This window comes from Capsicum annuum, chromosome 1 (genome assembly GCF_002878395.1).
Source record: "Capsicum annuum cultivar UCD-10X-F1 chromosome 1, UCD10Xv1.1, whole genome shotgun sequence".
Classification (NCBI taxonomy): Eukaryota; Viridiplantae; Streptophyta; class Magnoliopsida; order Solanales; family Solanaceae; genus Capsicum; species Capsicum annuum.
Genome location: NC_061111.1, coordinates 53079153 through 53097034, shown reverse-complemented (window position 1 = coordinate 53097034; position 17882 = coordinate 53079153). Strand labels below are relative to the sequence as shown.

The following is a 17882-nucleotide window of genomic DNA, read 5'->3' as shown; positions in this document are numbered from 1 at the left end:
AAGCAGATCTCTATTTTCGAAGGTGTCGTGATAAAATCAATGCCACCACGAAACTCAGACCATTAGCGCGAGCAAAACCTAGTCAACTACGCCATCACCAGCCATCTCATGCAATGATCAAAGCTATCAAATTTTAATAGATAAATCTATTTTTTTTCAGATTCCAGTGGACAGAATCGTCCAGTTTGTTTTTTTAGATTTCAGTCAATTATTTGCTTCAAGATTTTTATGATTGCAATTTTTTTTTAGATTCAAATTCTAGTCAACTTTTTTGCTTTTAGATTCCTGCAATTGCAGTTTTTTTTTTCTAATTCGGATAACATCTACATTTTACATTATGTCCCTCAGTTCATATATTATCAACAAATAAGTGATTGTTGGGTGTGGAATGGGTAAAAGTAGCAGCTAAAAGGTATTGGTGAAGAAATAATAGAGTACCTAATAAAGATTGAAAAGAGGAAAAGATAAGCTAGCTAAGTAAAAATTTCAAAATTTTGACCTATTATGCTAGAGTTCTCATAAAGATTTTTTTAAGAGTCATGAGGTAAATTCTCCAATAGAACTAAACCTTGATAGGCAGTGTTAGAATCCTAATATTCTATAACATATGTAAATATAGAAGATAGCTTGACTTACTCCTATTATAATTAGGTCTTAAATTAGATATTGATTTGTATTGATTAGGAATTTATTTGTGTTAATTTTCTTTCCTTTTAGAGCATGTAAATTTAGTTATTTAACTCTAATATCTTGAGAAAATAATTAAGTTGAGTTCTCTGTTATTTCTCTTCCATTTCACATCGCATTAAGAGTCTACTTAAGGGCAGTAACATCAGAAGAGAAATTTCAAACTCATTTTTTTCAGCTAATTTTTTTGATTGTTCAACAGATCTTTATTTTTTAAGGTGTTGTGATAAAATCAATGCTACCATGAGTTTCGGACCATCAGCGTGAGCAAAATCTAGTCAACTATGTCATCACTAATCATTTTATGCACCGATCGAAGCTGCCAAATTTTGATAGACAAATTTAAATTTTTTTTCATATTTTTGTAGACAGAATTGTCCAATTCATTTTTCTCAGGTTCCAATCAATTGCTTGCTTCAAGATTTCTATAATTACAATTTTTTTTCAGATTCAAATTACAATTAAATTTTTGACTTCAAATTCCTATAATTTTAGATTTTTTCAAATTCGAGTAACATATACCATCTACATTATGTCCCTCTTTTCATATATTTTTAATAAATCTGTGACTTCCAGTAGTCCGAACCACTCTATCACCACCGAATCCTTGATAGGTTGTATAAACAACTTATCTTGGTCTTTCTCTGTTCAGCTATGGTGCAAGGAACAAGGGGTTCAGGATCACTTGATTAAACAGACTAAGAATTTTGATGAACAGATAAGGGCGAATGAAAGAAGATTGATGCTCAATTGTGTATTCTATTATGGAAATCTATTGATTTGAAGTTGATATTTTTGTTCCAACCATTCCAAACTTACTTCTTGATTTAGAAAAAGTCTTGTGGGCTATAAGAAAAAAGATGATTCTTATTTTTATATTGTTATTTCTCAGTTGATTAATCTTAAAAAGTAGGACTCGAATATGTCTACATATCTTGGACAGGTTCAAGCGGTTATGAAAGAATTCATTGAGTTGATGCCCACTCCTTCAAGTGTTGAAAAATAATTGAAGCTACGTGCGAAGATGTTTTTAGTTATTGCACTTGCTGGATTTTCATCCGATCTCGACTCGATGCGAGATTAAATTTTTACGAGCCTTGTTATGGATGATCTGTTCGCTTAATTGTTGCAATTGAATTCACTACCTATGTCATCTAGTTATCCCGGGATACCCGTAGAGTCTTTTGTTCTAACATCTCAAACTGAAAATCAACATGGAAGCCACTCTGAGAAACCTCGACAAAGGTGTAGCTATTGTAAAAAAATATGATCATACTTGTGATATCTACTACTATCTCCATGGTAGATCAAAGAACGCTCATGTTACTTAATTTAACCCACTGATAGTTCAACCAATAAACTTTTCTCTTTATCTGAAATAGAATACAATGACTTTCTCCATTATCAAGCAAGTAAGCAGACATCTTATCAATAGCTTCCGCGGCTCAGACTTGTAATCCTATTGTTTGTATCTCACAGTCTACCATACTTGGCCCTTGGATCATGGAGTCAGGAACTTCTAACCACATTTCTAATAGAAAATCTTTATTGACTAATATTATTTTCTCTCAATCCCTTTATGTTGTTACATTAGCTAATGATTCTCAAAATAGGTCAATCAATGTTGTTCAAGTCAATTTCTTACTTCTATTCAGTCCCTAGTTGTCCTTTTACACTTTTGTCAATCAATCATTTGGCGAAGTTTACCTCAGTACGGGAAGGATGATTGGCGAAAGGTGTGAGTTTGATGGGCTTTATTACCTTAACTATTACAAGTCCACTATAGTTTGTTCGGTCTCCGACTCTCCAGATTTAATCAACAGACGATTGATACATCCTAGCTTATCCAAACTTCATAAGATGGTACCTAGCTTGTCTAAATTGTCTAAGTTAGATTGTGAGTCAAGTTAATTAGGGAATCAAACCTGAGCTACTTTTTCATGACGTACTAATAATTATATAGAGTCTCCTTTTTATTTAGTTCATTCTGATTTTGGGGTCCTGGTAGAGTAAGTTCTACGTTGGGTTTTAAGTATTTTGTTACTTTCATTGAGGACTACTCAAGGTGCACTTGAATTTTCTTAATGAAAGTTCGTTTTGAATTAGTTTTTAAATTTTAAACTTTTTCTGCTAAAATACAAAATCAGTTTGGTATTTTTATTCACACTTTTCGTAGTGATAATGCACGTGAATACTTATCATCTGAATTTCAATTGTTTATGTCTTCCCATGGCATTCTTCATTAGACATATTATCCTTATACTGCATAACAAAATAAGTTAATGCGGAGAAATAATAAGCATATTGTTAAAACTGCATGCACCCTTCTCATAGAAGCAAATGTTCCATGTATTTTTGGGGAGATGCATTGCTCACCTCTTGTTATATGATTAACCGTATGTCTTCCTCTGGTATTTAAAATCAGGTTCCATACTCTATTTTATTTCCCAAGTCAATCATATTTTCTCTTCCGCCACGTGTCTTTGAAAGTACATGTTTTGTCCATATTCTTACTCCAGAAAATGACAAATTGGATCCTTGTACTTTAAATGTGTCTTTCTCGATTATTTAAGGGTACAGAAGGAATATCGATATTTCTCAGCTCACCTCCAACAATACCTTATATCTGTAGATTTTACTTTCTTTGAAGGTCAACCCTACTTTATATTCTCTCCCGCTAAACAGTTAAGCATTTTTGAGGTTCTACCAATTTATCTTTTGGTGATCTTGCCAAAGTCTATTCTTCCATAACACCTTCTACAGCTCCATATTCCACCATTGTACCTCCACTGCTTTTGACTTATCGTTATTATCCACGTCCAGATGATTCACTCCTACCACCAGAATCCTTGTCTACCGAGAACTTGTCTACACAGAGTCCTTTCATCGTTATCGAAATAGTAATTGTTCTACTCATAAGCCTCATCCTATCTATACTTGTTTGAGCTATCATCATTTTTCACCAACCCATTCTGCTTTTGTATTATCACTATCATCTAGTTCTATTCCTAAGACTATAAGCTAAGCTCTTTCGTATCCAGGCTGGCAATAAGCTATGATTGAGGAGATGTTTATCTTGCACTCTTGTGGTACTTGGGATCTTGTTCCTCTACCTTCAGGTAAGTCTATGTTGGTTGTCGTTGGATATATACAGCGAAGGTTGGTTTCAATGGACAAATTAATCGCCTAAAAAGCTCGATTAATGGCCAAGGGTTATACAAAAAAAAATTATCTTGACTATGGTGATACATTCTCTCTTGTTACTAAGATTGATTCAGTTCGTCTTTTTTTATCCATTGCGATTGTTCGCTATTAGCCTCTCTACCAGTTGGATATTAAACTGACTTTTTTCATGGAGAACTCGGAGATGAGGTATATATGGAGCAACCGCCAGATTTTGTTGTTCAGGGTGAGTTTAGTAACATGGTGTGCAAACTACGACGAGCACTCTATTTACTGAAGCAGCTTCCCCAAGCATGGTTTTGAAAGTTTAATATGATTATTCAGGTAGTTTGGCATGGTGTGAAGTGAAGCTGATCATTTTGTGTTTTACTATCACTTTGTCTAGGTTTATATTTGTATTTGGTGGTGTACATTAATGACATAGCTATCACAGGTAATGATGATGAGGGAATTACCAAATTGAAAATTACCTTTTTCAGCACTTTCAGACTAAGGATCTTGGTTGATTGAAGTACTTCTTGGGCATTGAAGTTGCTCAATTTAAATCAGAAATTGTCATTTCACGGAGAAAGCATGCACTTAATATTCTTCAGGGGATAAGGATGACAGATTGTAGGCATATTAATTCTCCAATGGATTCAAATGTTACTACTAGGTCGGGGGAGCCTCTTAGCGATCCTAAAAGATATACAAGGCTAGTAGAAAAGTTGAGTTATCTGACAATGACTCGACCTGATATTACCTTCACGGTCAGTGTTGTAAGTTAGTCCTTGAATTCTCCTTGTGACAGTCACTGAATATAGTTATTCACATTTTTCAATACATAAAATCTGCTTGGGAGAAAGGACTACTTTATGAAGATCGAGGACATGAGAAAATTGTTAGAATTTCAGATGCAGATTGGGTAGGTCACCCTGTGACAGACGATCCACTTCTGAATACTATGTTCTAATTGAGGAAAATTTGGTGTTTTGAAAAAGTAAGAAACAAAATGTATATCGCGCTATGATGGTGGCAACATCTGAACTCATATGGATCAAGCAATCACTGAAGAAGTTAAAATTTGGAGATACTAAAGAAATGAAATTCGTGTACGATAATGAAGCTGCACTTCACATTCCATTCAATCTGGTGTTTCACAAGGGGAAAGCACATAGAGAATGATTGTCATTTTGTCAGAGAAAAGTTACTCTCAGGAGATATCGACACAAGGTTCGTGCGGGCAAATGATCAACTTGCAGAAATATTCACCAATTCCCTAGTCGGTCCTAGGATGAGTTATTTATGTAACACGCTTGGTACATATAATTTGTATACACCAGCTTGAAGAGGGTTAAAATCCCAAATATTCTTTAGCATATGTAAATATAAAAGGTAGCTTGATTTACTCCAATTATAATTAAGTATTAAATTAAATATTAATTTGTATTGATTTGGTATTTATTTGTGTTAATTTCCTTTCTTTTTAGGACATGAAAACTTAGCTATTTAAACCCAAATAGCTCGATAGAATAATCGGGTTGAGTTTCCCCATTTCCCTTCCATTTTACAGGCAGAGTTACCTATCTCTTGACCAACAGGAGATAACAGATAATGAAAGAGTTTGAGATGCTCACAGGCTACATATGACACCGTTGTTATAAAAAAATAAAAAATTTAAAAGTAATAAAAGAACAACTTTAACTAGACATAAACTGTGAATGCCTTTCTATCAATTGTAGATTTGAAGTCTTGAAACCAAGCTTCAAAATATTACGTAGGGAACTCGCCCTTGGTGGTCAAATTTTGCAATTGTAGTTAAGTTGCCCCAAAATAGAGTTCTGCAATATACTTGACCACAAAAGAGAATTAACACAAAAAGGATAAAACAACCTGATACAAAAGAAGAGGAAAAATTTTTGAAGCATATATATGTTTCAACATTTATATAAATTACAAGTCACGTCGTTGATGATCGCTATCGTCTACATTTCCAGTAACATCTTCACTCTCTACTTCGTCTAAGTCATCTGTGAAAGCAACTTTTTCACTGCCAGCTTTGCTATCATCAGTTGCATTATCATTTGAGTCTGTCACATTGACCACGGTTTCCATCATTCCTGACAAAGCCTGTCTAGGAGACCACTCAAGCACATCATCGATAATGTTGGAAACTCGCTTGTGATACCTGCAGGAGTGCATAACAAAGGATTTCATTGCTGGCTCTTGTTTCTTTAGGTTGGTTGATTCTCAAAATACGACACAGATTATTTGCGACTGAAGTTTGTCTTTTTGAAGATACGTGTAGCTTCATAGGGATTTGGTTTCATGAAAGCTCAATATATAAAAATTGGTTTTTGTTCTATTTCTTCAAGTGAACTCCCAGGCTTGAGAGATAAAAGTGCAAGCAAACAAACCTGGCTCTTGCAGCCTCGTCAGGAGCATGATGCTTCAACACTAAAATAACAACCGCAGCTACTATTGCATAGAAAAGCCTTGCTGTCCACTTGGGTCGCTCGCCTTCATCTTTCTGAGGCCAAAACTGGAACAAATCTTGCAGTGTTGCTTCCTCAGCAAGAATGTTGGGGAAAAACCATACACGCTTCCCAAGAAGTACCCAAATAGCTCCAAAGATCAAAGCTCTTACTGCAAACATAAAGTTATTCTTTGAAATGATGATTTGTTCCTAATAGCGGACTCAAAAATACACATGACAATGTTGACAAGCATGATTTGAACAGGCCAGAGTCACCATTTTACAGCAAACAATTTTTGCACAAATAAAGGAAAAATTAGACATCACTTCAAGCAGAAATGCTTTAATATTATTTGTGCCAATTAGGGATTGGCGGATCCCAGTGAAAGATAACAGAATACAGTTAGCATTTTCCATCTAGAGCTATCATAGACATAAAGCACAAAGAATCTTTCGTAGAGTTTGAATGATGGAAAACAGCATTCTGAGTTAACAAAAAAGTGTGCCGGCGTTGAAAAATCATAGTTATTGAAAAAAATGGCATCCACCATTCCAGCTTAAACACTTCTTATATATTAATAAAAACATGTAGAGGTCTCATACACCACTGCAACTCACTGACAAGAGTGTAAAATTCTTCTGTCCTGCCTCTTAGAGGTTAGCATTGTTAAATCAAGTGCATATTAATAAACGGAAACTAGAAGGGAAAGGGGAAAAAATGAGGACCAAATTGGTTGTGGCCCCTATAAGACATTTTCTTATCGGTTTTAAATCGATAATGGAATAGTTAAGGACCGTTGATTAACGGATAACAAATATCACATGTTCAAAATCGTGATGCTGACATGATAAGTGTGGGAAGCCAACAACGTAGTTGATGATCAAAGAAACCTATCAACTTGCTAAATTATAAAACGAATCCCCCATATGTCACAATACTTTTGCCATAAGCTGTAATGCTTTCACGTTTTTGAATGGCCACATCACAATGCATCATATAACTCGATGCAGAAAAGAAAGTGACAACTAGGAAGTGTGAGAAAAAAAGGGTAACAAGCAACAAGTACTTACTGAATAGCAGACAAAGTATCAGGAGGAGGAGACCAGCACATGTGTATAGTATAAGCAATTTGGCCCAATGGGGATAAACAGGAAACAAGCAAATTGCTAGTGTTAACACCGGCCAGAAAAATGAGAGAAGTGTCTGCCATAGGGGTCTTCTTTTCACAAATGTCCATGCAAAAAAGGCGTCATTTTCAGAAAATACTTGGTCCTGCAGATATCATTTGAAGAAATCTAACATCAGAAGTTGTAAGCAAACTATGGTAAAAGAGTAATTCCAGGTTACGGGAAAAAAAACTAAAATTCAGTCAAAATGTGGAAATTTGTTATAGATGTCAAAAAACTCTTAACGACTTTTTTGAGAACAGAACTAAGAATTTTCTAAATACGTTTACTCCAAAAACACCATTTTCAGATATGATGATGAACTTAAATGAATAAATGAGGATTCATATAGCCGACCCCAACTTGTTTGGGAATGAGGCATAGTTGTTATTCTTATATATAAATAGCACAAAAATAAAGAGAAAATTACAAAATGAGGTGAAGGCAATTTTAACATTTAGCCTTTTTTTCCATAAAGGCTTCCATTGATACTCATCTAAAGGAGTGATGGAGTCCAAAAAATTCAGAAATTGGTTCACATCATTTACATCAAAAAAAAAATTCCCAACTGCGTAGATTCAAAAGACATGATGCTTTCAAAGCGGGGATTGAAGTTGTATCGCAAATTGGAAGCATCTTCTATTCCTTCATTTTCATATTGTCTAAAAAAAACAGCTGGGGATGGACTGCCAGTCTGCCACAGATTCCTCTTGTCCTTCTGAACTTTCCAAAGAGTCCAAGTGCTGAAGGTTTTCTTTGTATCATTAGGTGTGGCAAGCAAAAAAGGTTCGGGCACATGTGCACCTTCACATACATTATCTCTTATTTCGACTGTCCTGTGTAAGACATGTCTCACACATCATAATCCATGTGAAGCACTTTAATTTATGGGTACCTTTGTTCTCTAGAAGACTTTATGAGGCCAATTAAGATTTTATATTATCACCTCTCACTAGCACTAAATAACAATCTTTTACTGTGAATACTCCCATTATGTTGTGACTCCATCTTAATTTGTCCCCCTTTGGGGGGGGGAGGGTAATGTTTATCTGCTCCAGCCTATTTAATAGGTCCAGTCAATCTGCCAGTCATGCATTTCCTTATCAATCTAATATTCCAGCAACGGCCAACTATCTTCCTCGTTTCTTTGCCACTGCCTCTAGTGACTGGTGATTGGTTAATCTGCAAAATAAATAGGAGATTCTTCTCCGAGAGGAGTACTTCAACACCAATTATCCTGCCAGAACTTTAATATATACTTGCTGAAGTATTCCCAACGCTTAGACCCGTTTATGTGTTATGATCAAATTTGTTAAGATAAAATTAGAGTAACAAGCAGAGTAACAAGCACACTCATTCCATGTGGCAGAATAGATATTCTTGTCTTCACTGACATTGCATTCCATGCTTGGCCACGATTAGCTTTCAACACTAGAGGTGTCAAATGTGCGGCTTGGGCTGAATTTGGGCAGGTAGAAATGGGCTGAGTTAATAAATGGACGGGGTTAAAGTTCTTGAGCAGAAATGGGTTGGGCTGAAATGGGGGTTATAACCCAACCTGCCCAATTCTTACTAAGTTTTAATTTCTTTATTTGTTTTTTTATGAAATTTTAGTACCTAATAAAATTATTATTTTTTCTTCATTATGGCTATTTATAACATATCACATTAAACAATATCTCTATATATATGTGTATATATATATATATATGTATATACCTATACATACATATATATACATACATATTTTTAAAAATATATATTTTTACAATATTTCTCATGAGTCAATTAATCAATTTGGGCTATATATCAACCCAACTTTTAATGGATTGAGCTAATGAATGGGTGGGTCAATAACACGCCCAAAATGGAAAAGGTTAGGCGGATTGGGCAGGTTGGGTTTGATTTTGCCACCCGTGTCCACGCTAACCTTTTACTGATATTAAATCTCCACAATCATTTTTTCCAGAGGGATCCGTTGTGCATCTTCAGATTTCTAATCCCCAAGCCACCTAGATCCCTATGCTTCATAACTCTTTCCTAATTGACAACGTGGAACTTGTGGTTTTTTACCGGCCTACGCGCACCTCAACTAATTTCTACCTCCAATAGCACGAAATCACTTAAAATTTTTAAGTCCCTGGACGTAGAACTTATGCTGCTCACTATTTCCTTCTCACAAAAGTTTGATCCTCAATTTGTACAGTTGTTTTTCCACTTTTTGGGGGATTGGGAGCCGTGACAGGTAGCAGGTATGTAAACTATCCAAAACACTATTGATCAATTTCAGTTTACCTCCCATTAACAAACACTACTTTATCCATGAGGTTAACTTTCTGTCACATCTTTCAATTATATCTTATCAAGCCTCAGTTAGTATCTAGAGCTCAAATGCAACCCCAGATACTTCGTGGGGAATATAAGTACATAGCACCCAAGGGTGTGGCCTAGTGGTCAGTAGAGTGGGTTGAGCACCATGAAGTCCAGTTCAAATCCTAGAAGAGACAGAACACTAGGTGATTTCTTCCTATCTATTCTAGCCTTGGTGAACAGAATTACCAGGTAGGCAGGTACCAGCGGCTGGGGGGAGGTGGGAGGTGAAGAGAAGAATGTTATTGTGCTCTAAAAGTTTTTTCAAGTGGCATAAATAATGAAGCAAAGAGTCAACTCTTCCCACATTGTCAGGGAACTAATAGACTCTGGTAGCTGTGCATGAGTATGGAAGGCCTAAGGTGGGCAATGCCTAGAGAAACTGAGGAGTTGTTGGGTTGCTGGTACAACTTAGGTACACGTCAGAAGAAGTGTTGGAGTTTCATCCCAGCCTGTATTTGGTGGACAATTTGGAGTGGAAGGAACTCCAAGTTTTTGAAGATTCAGCAAATTCTGAACAAAAGACCCAACTGAATTATACATTCTTGTTTCACTTTTGGTGTAAAGAAGATTTAGTACAAGATGTAAAGTCCTTGGTTGATCTCACTGGATGCCTATAACTGAGACAAGACTTGGTTTTGTATTTTTATTCGTTAGGAAGTCTTGCAATGAGGATTTGTTTCTCTTAGAACTATCTTTGTGCTCAGAACTTCTCCTTTTTTTTCCTTGAGAAAGGTAATGTAATAATAGGATACATAAAAAAAAATCGTTACTATCTCAGGAAAAAAGAAGCAACTATAAATGGATCATATCTGAGATTAGGGTTCTATAGCAAGTATAGAGATTAGGGTTCTATAGCAAGTATAGTAACTATAAATGGAAATCATATCTAAATTTAGGGTTCTATAGCAAGTGTACCGGTTGGACCAACCAATCAAATTGAAATTTAGCTTCTATGGATAGGGATCCAAACAAAGAACGTCAAAAAAGTGCATATAAATATTTCAAAACCATACAATTCATCCATATCTTTGTGTGATTCTTCTAGCACAAGACTTAGCTCAATAACCATACCATTCATCCATTCCTCTAAGTCCGTATGCAAAGTTCAAGCTAAGAAAAGTATTATAAAACCATGTAAAGACCAAACTATGTAATAAGGTATCATGCTAGTGTAAATATAAGATAAGCTCATCCACATAGCATGTACAATTTTTAGGAAGTTTCCACTGTATTTTGAAGTGTATAAAGCATCCAGGTCTATGTCATACCCACTGCTCATGGATAAGATAGGACCACAAATAACTTCGTGAGCAGAATCACAAACTAGTAGAGATCAAATTAACAGTAAGTCAGAAAATTTTTAACATCTCAAATAGTTGACTGAAGCAAGAAAGATACTCACATGGTATATCTCTAAATGTGCTGGCCAAGAAGATAGTTTTTTCTTCCCAGGCCGAACAGTTTTCACCACACGATCACAGCGGACTAAAAGATTTTTTTTAAGCAGCGTGTTGGCAATATCTTCAGGCTCCAAACTTCCATCTGACTCTAGTATATCTTTGAGTTCTGAATGATTTTTCACAAAAGAGACAAAATCTTTTCCCCTGAAATACTCGACCCGAGTTTCCTGCAGGACAGCCCAACGAGACACCAAGCCTTTATGGTCTCTTACTTTCTCGGCAAATAGCTGGAAAACGTCCTTCTTCGCGCCTTGTTTCTGAAAATAAAAGTAAACAAAAAATGGAAAAAAAAATACAAAAGACATTGTCACCAACAATTTACAAAAACCACACAATCATAAACTGGAAATTTAGGGGGCAACTGATAACGTCACAATGAATTCAACAAAAAAGTAGCAAATAAAGGGTAACATGCAGCAAACAGTTACCTCAGATGCAAACTCTTAATCTTTCCTATAAAAATAGTCTTGATTTCCTGTCTGTAAGCTCCTAAGAATATCTAGGAAGCAACTGATATGAGAAAGATAAACTGTTCACCTGATTCAATACAGCTTTACAACCTCAGAACATTTACTTTTTTCCTCATCAGTCGCTAATCCTAGTTTAGCAAATCTCCATTCAGAGTAGCCTAACATAATTGAGGTTTTTTTTAAATCAAGTAGTCCCTCCGTCCCATTTTATGTGGCACCCTTTGACTTGGCATGGTATTTAAGAAACAAAGGAGACTTTTTAAAACTTGTGTCTATAACAATCCTTAGATATTTGTGTGGCTATAAATCATTCAATAAGGGTAAAAGGTGAATTTTAAAGTTGAACTGTTTCTAATTATAATAAGGTGACACAATTTTGGGGACGAACTAAAAAATAAATTGTGCCACATTAAATGCGACGGAGAGAGTAAATGTTTTCTCATTCATAAACTTTGGCAAACTGGCCATATACAAGCATATATCAAAAGGTAAAGAATCTACAAAAAGATATGATTCTCTACAAACTCCACCCAATCATCTATACAACTACTTTATATTTAAACGAAAAAGAAAATAAGGAATAGAGTCTACTCCTCGACTGAGAGAGACCCTAACCCTTCAAAAGCTCTCATGTTTCTTTCCCTCCAAACTACCTACATTAATGCAAGTGGAACTACATTCAAAGCCCTTCGTCTTCTCCTCCTCCTCTCGCACTTACAACTGAATATCAAATCTTTCACAGCATATATTGAGGCTTTTATCAGTGATACAAGAAGGAAAGGAGATGTTCATCAGGGAGGGAAAAAAAGGTGGGCATATGTTCAACAGATGCCACTCTTCTTATTTTAAGAAAGGGAATGTGTTATTAAAATAGCACTAAGGAAGTACAGTGAAATAAGTACTGGGATGTCACAGTAAAAGACAACAACGACATACCCAGTGTAGTCCCACGAGTGGGGGGCTGGGGAGGCAGGATATATGACAGAGCCCCAAAAATATACCTAACATATTCCTGCAGGATTTCAATGAGATCACTCAAAAGCCCTTCTGCTTCTTCCTTCGAAATGCTACTCCATTTGTCCCAATTTATATGTAGTTTGATTGGGCATGGAATTTAAGAAATATGGGAAGACTTTTAAAATTTGTGGTCTAAAATAAGCCATAGATGTTTGTGTAGCTATAACATCTCATTAAAGGTAAAGCTGGCATTTTAAAGTTAAATTGTTACTAAATATAGAAATGTATCATTCTTTTTGGGATTGACTAAAAAGGAAAGTGTGTCATATAAATTGAAACATAGAGAGTATCAATTTTCCTATGTTGCTCGGATCCTGTAAAAGTAATGCATTTTTTAAGAATCCAACACGAGTATGGCTGCATTTTTGGAGGATCCAAGCAACATAGAATTTTTCTTTCCTTTTCTTGTTCAGTTGTCTTTTTTTATGGTTTCAGCATGGTTTACAGTTTCTCACATTATTGTATTGTTCCTCAACGCAATCACAAAAGGGAGAATAAAGCTATTCATCTACTCTGTCCTTTAAATCTGGAGTATGCCAGAAGATTAGAAACGTATAGCATGTTTGTGAACTAGAAACTTGCATCTTATAAATTTGTGAATAGGTTGAATCAACAAATACTATTAGTTTCCCCAAACCCAGCTTAAGAAAGTTATAAAAAGTAAAAACTTTTCATATTTAAACCTATAACATCAGGTGAAAGAACCTAATTACAACCAACTTATAAGCATTCTATTAATGGCATCATGATGAAAATTTATTGAATGATAACAAACATTCACATGTGCCTCCCCAGTCCAGGGTTACTACATTGGCGAGGATGGGGTGAAAGGATTTAGGCATAAACCTTTTTTCTCATTTCATATTTCAACATTCAGATTCTATCAACGTCATCTTTTTAGTTCAAAGAGAGCAAAACGTCAAAAAAGTATGGCATGTATTTGGGAAAAAACAAGCAAAGCAGGTATACGAAGATAGCTGCTAGCACTAACTGAACTAGACAAATCTATTTGAAAAAAAGCAAACAATGGATGAGCAATCATTATTAAGCAACTCCATTTATATTCTCAAAATGACTGAAAGGCCTAATAGCTCAAGACAATCTCTACTTTCGCGATACCTTTCACGCTTTCTCGTAAGAAAGTCCTAAAATACGAAATATAGAGCAACCCAAGTGTCTACTCAAGAAACATACAGGTCAGACCCCTAATCCACAGCTCAAGAAACTGCCATTTGCATCAAAACCTTGCATTTTCCTTTATTCAATTTTTGGTGATTAATGAATGAGAATCTGGCGTCAAATTATCTAGGTAATGGCTGGTTGATTTGCACTTCTTTTTATTCTAAGTATTTCAATGTACATCTGCAAGCACCCATCTGCTCCAGTCTAGTGGACATCTTTTCCCAGTGTGCTAGTGTGTTGTTGCAGATTCTCGAAGATTTCACTAGGTGAACACAAACTGAATTGGATGCTACCACCTTAAAAGATTAAAAAAAAATGTTCGCACAAATGAGCAGATCTTTTGTTGTGTATTAGGAAGACCCCTAGGGCCTAGGTGAATGTTTAAGCAAAATGAAAAATTTGAACCAATGAAGACCAAAAAAGTAAGAAGAAGAACAACAACAATAAGGTAACCACAGTTCTTGCTTTAGTTACTTCATTTCAAAAATTGTTACTAAATGCTGAGGATTAATTTAAATAACCAAATAGATAAACAACAAGTTTCAACAACATACCCAGTGTAGTCTCACAAGTGGGTCTAGACTCTAGGGAGGGTAGTGTGCATTCAGACATTACCCCTACCTTGGGAGGTAGTGAGGTTGTTGCGATAGACCCTTGGCTAGAAATTAACAAATAGATCTCCTCCGAAAAACAAGTATTAACTAAAATTGGAGTCTTTTTTTCATCATATGGCACAAATTTAGCATATTCAGCAACTACTATCATTAAAATAGGAAGCACAATTTTGCAATAGTGATTAACAAATCACCTATACATTTGGAGAAAAAAATAAACATATACCAACCCTAACAAAATCATTACTCCCTATGTCCCAATTTATGTAACACAGTTTGAATTTCGAGAGTCAAGTGTAATTTTGACAATGAATTCGGACATGAAATCTTTAAATTATTTAAGATAAAACTTATATATCTGAAAACTACATATAAAAGTACTCCCTCCATTTCAATTTGTTTGTCCTACTTTCCAATTTAGTATGTTATAAAAAGAATGCCTTTTTCCCTTTTTAGCAACTGTTTAGTTTCAACTTTGTGCATGACATATTTAAAACCACAAGATTAAAAGACATTTTGGTGCATTTGACATATCTTTAAATTAAGCCCACAAGATTTAAAAGTCTTCTTTACTTTCTTAAACTCCGCGCCAAGTCAAAATGGGACAAACAAATTGAAACAAGGGGAGTACTATAACTCACAATAATTGATAAGTCAAAATATTTAAAAGATATATGAAAAAACTAGGTCAAAGAAAGACTTTCTTAAAAGGGCTCAGTGCACTAAAGCTTCAGCTATGCACGGGATTCGAAGAAGAGCCGAACCATAAGGGTCTATTGTTTGAATCTAGAAATCTAGATGATGACACGTAAATTGGGACAGAGAAAATAACATATTTAGCAAACACACCCTTTCATTTCTATAGGCCACAACCTTCTGATCAAAAGATTCATTTTCAAAAAATAGGGCACAACATTTTACCAAAATAAATGGCAATTTAAAAAAAGAATAACTGAATATCAACAATCAAAATCAAGGCATATAAAAACACATGTCATGGTCAATGCATATGCACCCAAGGATGTGGCCTAGTAGTCAATGATGTAGGCTAAGCACCATGAGGTTTCAGGTTCAAATCCCAAGACCCAAAAGAGACAAAGACTAGGTCATTTCTTCCTATAAGATAGACAGAGTAACCTGACATGGTGATCCTCGTTGTTGGGGAAGGTAGCAAAATATCTCATGGAATTAGTCGAGGTACCAAGTGGATGGTAGCAAAATATCTTATGTAATTAGTTAAGGTGTCAAGTGGAAGGTGGTGAAATGTCTAGTGGAATTAGTCGAGGTGTCAAGTGGAAGGTAGCAAAATTTCTCGTGAAATTAGTCGATGTGCCAGGTGAACGGTAGCAAAATATCTCATGGAATTAGTCAACGAGCTAGGTGGCAAAATATCTTGCAGAATTGGTCGAGGTGTCAAGGGACGGTGGCAAAACATTGCATGGAATTAGTCAAGGTGGCAAAATATCTCATGGAATTACTCAACGAGCCAGGTGGACGGTAGCAAAATATTTCATGTAATTAGTTAAGGTGTCAAGTGGAAGGTGGCAAAATATCTCGTGGAATTAGTCGAGGCACCAAGTGGAAGGTGGCAAAATATCTCGCAGAATTAGTCGATGTGTCAGATGGACGAAAGAAAAATATCTCATGAAATTAGTCGAGGCGCCAGGTGGCAAACTATCTTACGGAATTAGTCGAGGTGTCAAGTGGACGATGGCAAAACATCTCATGGAATTAGTAAAGATGCCAGGTGGCAAAGTATCTCATGGAATTAGTCACGGAGCCGGGTAGCAAAATATCTCATCGGATTAGTCCAGGTGCCAAGAGGTAAGATATCTCATGGAATCAGTCGAGGTACCAGGTATTAGGCGGCAAAATATCTCATGGAATTAGTCATGTTGCCAATTGAAAGGCGGCAAAATATCTCGGGGGAATTAGTCAGGTGCCAGGTGGACAGTAGCAAAATATCTCATGAGTCCAAGTGCTAGGTGGCAAAATATCTTGTGGAATTAGTCAAGGTGTCAAGAAGACGATGGCAAAATATCTCATGGAATTAGTCAAGGTGTCAGGTGGCAAAACATCTCAGGGAATTAAACAGGTGCCAGGTGGACGGCGGCAAAATATCTCATGAAATTAGTCAAGGTGCCAAGTGGCAAAATATCCCATGAAATTAGTCAAGGTGTCAAGGGGACAGTGACAAAATATCTCATAGAATTAGTCAAGGTGCTAGGTGGCAAAAGCACTCGGGGAATTAGTCAGTGCCTGGTGGCAAAATATCTCATGGAATTAGTAGGGCCAGGTGGCAAAAAAATATCTTCGGGAATTAGTCTGGTGCAAGGTGGAAAAACATCTCGCGGAATTAGTCAATGTGCCGGCGGACGGTAGCAAAATATCTCATGGAATTAGTCAAGGTGCCAGGTGGCAAAATATCTAGTGGAATTAATCGAGGTGTCAAGTGGACGGTGGAAAAATATCTCATGGAATTAGTCAATGTGCCAGGTGAACGGTAGCAAATATCTCATGGAATTAGCAGAGGTGCCAGGTGGCAAATATCTTGCAGAATTAGTCGAGGTGTCAAGTGGACCGTAGCAAAATATCTCACGGAATTAGTCAAGGTGCCAAATGGAAGGTTTGCAAAATATCTCAGTGGAATTAGTCGAGTTATGTCACCACACTTATCCAAAAACAGAAAGCAATCAAACACATACCAACAATAACAAAATCATTAACTAGGTCACAACCTTCTAATCGAAAGATCCATTCTCAAAAAATAAGGCACAACAATTCGCCATCATTAACTAGACAAAAAAAGAGTAATTATATTACAACAATCAAAATCAAGCCATAAAAAAACATTCAGATCCTTTCATCAATTACGAAAAAATAAATAAAAAAGCAACTACTCAAATAATAAAAGTGAAAAAAAATTGAACACAATTTGTTTTTTACCCTGAGAGGAGTGGTATTAGCGACACCAGAGGGGGATCGTTTCACCTTCTTCTTCTCTGCTCCGCCGGGTTTCTTCATATCTGTGTGTTTTCTCTCTCACACAGACACACAGTACAAATAAATAAACAAAGCTGGTTGTTGTCATAAGAGGGCCTAAATTTTGTTATACCGGAAAACTTTTGGGGTGAAATTTACAAATTGTCACTTCTGTTCTCACCCTTCCAATTAAAAAAAAAGGTAGTTTAGTACACTTAAGTCCTCCTTACATACAGTCTTACCTTATATTTCTATTCTATTTAAGGCTTTTCAAGGTTATTATCCTTGTAAT

At 35.9% G+C, this 17882-nt stretch overlaps 1 protein-coding gene across 1 annotated transcript; it reads right to left on the bottom strand.

Annotated features, from left to right (window-relative positions):
- Positions 1–5554: 5554 nt before the first annotated feature.
- On the bottom strand, positions 5555–17719 carry LOC107874110. The gene is made up of 5 exons (XM_016720984.2): positions 17555–17719; positions 11268–11582; positions 7397–7598; positions 6267–6495; positions 5555–6037 (listed from the first exon to the last, which is right to left on the bottom strand). The coding sequence occupies exons 1-5, from the start codon at positions 17630–17632 to the stop codon at positions 5803–5805; spliced, it is 1059 nt and encodes a 352-aa protein (XP_016576470.1). The 5' UTR covers positions 17633–17719; the 3' UTR covers positions 5555–5802.
- Positions 17720–17882: the final 163 nt, after the last annotated feature.